We start from the raw sequence: 3271 nt of genomic DNA, 5'->3' as shown, positions 1-3271 counted from the left end.
GTTCCTTCGAGAAGCTTCGCCGTCGTCCACGTCGGAGTCGTCGTCGTCGGTCGGCAATGTGGAGGTGAAGTCCAATGTTAGGGCTTCGTCGTTGATTCAGATGTGGAGGGAGATGGAGTCTGAGAGTGGGGCCCCCGCGTTGACGACGAGGGTCGGGGATGAGAAGAGGATGTTAAGGAGTTTTTCGGAGAAAGCGGGAATGATTAGGGTTAGGTGCAGGAGAGAGATGGAGGATTTGGTGGAGAGGATGAAAAAAGAGAGGAAGGAGGAGGTTGGTGAGATTAAGGAGATGAGGAGGGTTTCAAAGTTCTCGCATCGAGGGAGAATTCAGGTGAAATGTTGTTGATTTTTCTTGATTGATTTGGTAAAATTTCCTGTTATTTTGATGCATTGTTTGTAAGTTAAATTTCACATCATCAGGGTAATTCGTGTTTAGCTTTATATTTGAAAATTGAACATGATCAAGATAAACATTTCCTAGAATGGAGAAGGCATCTTTTAGCTGACTATGATATGAAGAATTCAAGATATATGAGAAGTACGTTGAAAGGTAGAAGCTTTAATAAATATTTTCTAGAATTAGAGTGATGCAATGTGAGGTATTGGTTAGCTTGTTAGGATTCGAAGAATTCAAGAAAATTCAGGTTGGTCTTCTTTTTATGCATTGTCAGCAAATTAAAATTTTGAACATGCTTTGTGAATATCTTGGTGACTGATTGTCCAAGGGATTTTATTAAAGACTAATAATGTCAAACTTGTATTATGCAAATTTCTTCAGATGCTTTCATTTCGATGTTAAATTACTCTATTATGGAAACCTCCAATTTATTGGTCCTGTTCCTGCCAAAGGTATAACTAAAGTACTGTTTTAATTTATTGGAGTTAACTTCTCACTAGATGTTCTAGTTAGCTAAAGATTTGATCAATATTAGAGAATCTAGCATCACTTATATATATTTAAATCTTGCTAGTTTTGATTCTTTGTTGTTAATGTAGAGGTTCCTAAATTAATTTCAGATGTTTATCTTTGCTTGACTTGAATGACTCAGAAAGTTTCCATATCGATAAATATTCCTTTATTCTTTATATCTTCTCCTTATGGCCTTGAAGCAAACAAATTCCTACAGTATCTCAATCCCTGCATTGATTAATTGTTGTTATCCATCTAGAGAGCTGCATGCTCTGGTTTGCTAGGCCAATAAGTTTTTAAGTAGAAATATGCTGTTAATTTTCTGATCCGGAGATTGGTTTATATTTCTCTTTTGTGCTTTGTGTTCTTGCTCTTCACTAACTCTTTCTCTCTCTTGCCTTCTATCACAAGCATAAAGCATACTACAGAAGCTGATTTTTTGTATTTTCTTGAATTTAGTCAATGCTCAAGCTCAGGTTCCTCAGAAAAGATTTACCATTCCAGAATCACACACGACAAGTTTCAAAAAAGAAGGCACCAGAACAGCCAAAAAATGGAGCTACTATCTCGTTTCTGAGGTATTTTTTCCAGCCGCAAGGCAAACTGTCTGGTTTTAGAAAGTTTAAATTAAAATAGTTTACAGGAAATGCCTAGTTTAAGATAACCTGAGATTTTAGGTTCTCATTTCCTGCTTTTTCCTATCTGTCATGGAATGAAATAAATTTATTTCTTTCATTTGATTGAAGCTTTTTATTTTCCCTGAATGAATGAATGAATAAGGTGGATAAATTCATCTGAACTTACTGGTAGCCTCCTTTAAACATTAACTTGGGTCTTCTTACTTGATTCCACTATAAACGAGCACTCTAAAATTGTTTAACACTTACTTTCTAATTAGAATAAATTTCTTGAAGTTGAGCTCTCTCCTCATGGATAAATGGAATGCACAGGCTAACAAATTAACTCATCTACTTACAACAGGATACGTATCTGCATCTTCATATAAGCATTTGTTACTTTTTTTTTACTCAAAATATGTACTACTAAAGGCCAAGCGTTATATTATATGACGACGATTATTATTTTGAGGGATATGTATAATGTAACTTAACTTGATAATGATTTATGAACTTCAGGGAGAGATTTGATAACCGAAGCCAAAATGACCGCATGGTCCCAGTCGTAAAGAGATCTGGAACGGTTGATATTGAATATCCCATTGATTCTCAGGATTCATGTTCTACTCTTTCTGCTGATCAATTCAGTGTTGACATCAGCCAAACCCAAGAAGTAATTTCCATTGGAGATCCAGAAAGTCTACCTCCTGAATCCACCTCACCGCAGTCTAGAATAGAAGAGCTACATTCTGGAAGCCAGACTACTGAACTCAGTAAAGTGCTCTCTATAACCGAGGAACTAACTGGAGCTCGATGTCATGACTTTGCTTCAATTGATTGTACAAGTAAAGACCTCAATGAGAGAAGCCAGACTCCCGAACTTGAGTCATTATATTCTAGAAGTGAATACCTACTTGAAGGATCCCAGAGTCCTGAAATCGGTCTGATACATTTCACAAGTGAAGATTTAGATATTGGAAGCCGGTTCCCTGAGGCTTGGGTGAGTAATCTCGATTGGCAAAGACCTATTGAATCTCCAAATGTGCACGACTGGCAAAGTGAACGTGAGGTTGTAACTGAGGAACATGAATCTTTCAGTCAGCGAGGTATTGTAAGTACTGGTCATATATGGATGGGTAACTCTTCTTCATTGTGGAGAGGCTGGGAGATCAATGACCGAGAATGTCATGATCACCCTGAGACCGTTCCTGACAACAAGGAAATTCTTGAACTTCTAAGGAGGTATTAAAATTTTCTATACTCTTTAACAGTTATTCTTATGCTTGTGCTTGCTGTATTTACTCAGATAGAAATTGTTTCACAAATTGATTATGACTTTGTAGCAGTTTATTTTCGCTCTTTATCAATGGGTAAATTTTTTTATTAAACCAACTGGCCGCGCGCCCGCGCAGACCGAAGAATCAGCGAGAAAAAAACTGCCAGCCCAAACCAAACTCCACATGTACCGCCGCCCCCCTCGCCCCAAAAAAAAAAAAAAAAAAAAAAAAAAAAACAACACGAACTCACATGCACACATCCCACCACCAACAACTTTGTTTTAGCCGCTAATTCCCAATAATTTTGCCGCTAAACCTCCAAAATTCCAAAGTATCTCAAATAAACTTTTTAACTTTTCCCACAAAGCCCCCTAACAAGTATCACTTGCAGTTGGAGGACCTTGTTATCCGTCCATTTCTTTTCTTTTCTTGTTTTCTCTGGGCCTCATTTTCCTCCTTTTGTCCTT

The 3271-nt window shown here is 37.4% G+C and overlaps 1 protein-coding gene across 1 annotated transcript in view; it reads left to right on the top strand.

Annotated features, from left to right (window-relative positions):
* The window catches only part of LOC109833426, a 4977-nt gene continuing 1712 nt past the window's right edge, over positions 7–3271 (top strand). Inside the window, exons 1-3 of the mRNA XM_020401091.1 lie at positions 7–331; positions 1370–1488; positions 2047–2769. Of these exons, the coding sequence (XP_020256680.1) occupies positions 101–331; positions 1370–1488; positions 2047–2769 (1073 nt within the window). The 5' untranslated portion in view covers positions 7–100. The remainder of the gene's footprint in view (positions 332–1369; positions 1489–2046; positions 2770–3271) is intronic.

Source organism: Asparagus officinalis, chromosome 3, assembly GCF_001876935.1.
Source record: "Asparagus officinalis chromosome 3, Aspof.V1, whole genome shotgun sequence".
NCBI lineage: Eukaryota > Viridiplantae > Streptophyta > Magnoliopsida > Asparagales > Asparagaceae > Asparagus > Asparagus officinalis.
Note: the sequence above shows the minus strand (reverse complement) of the source record. Positions and strands in the feature narration are given on the sequence as shown.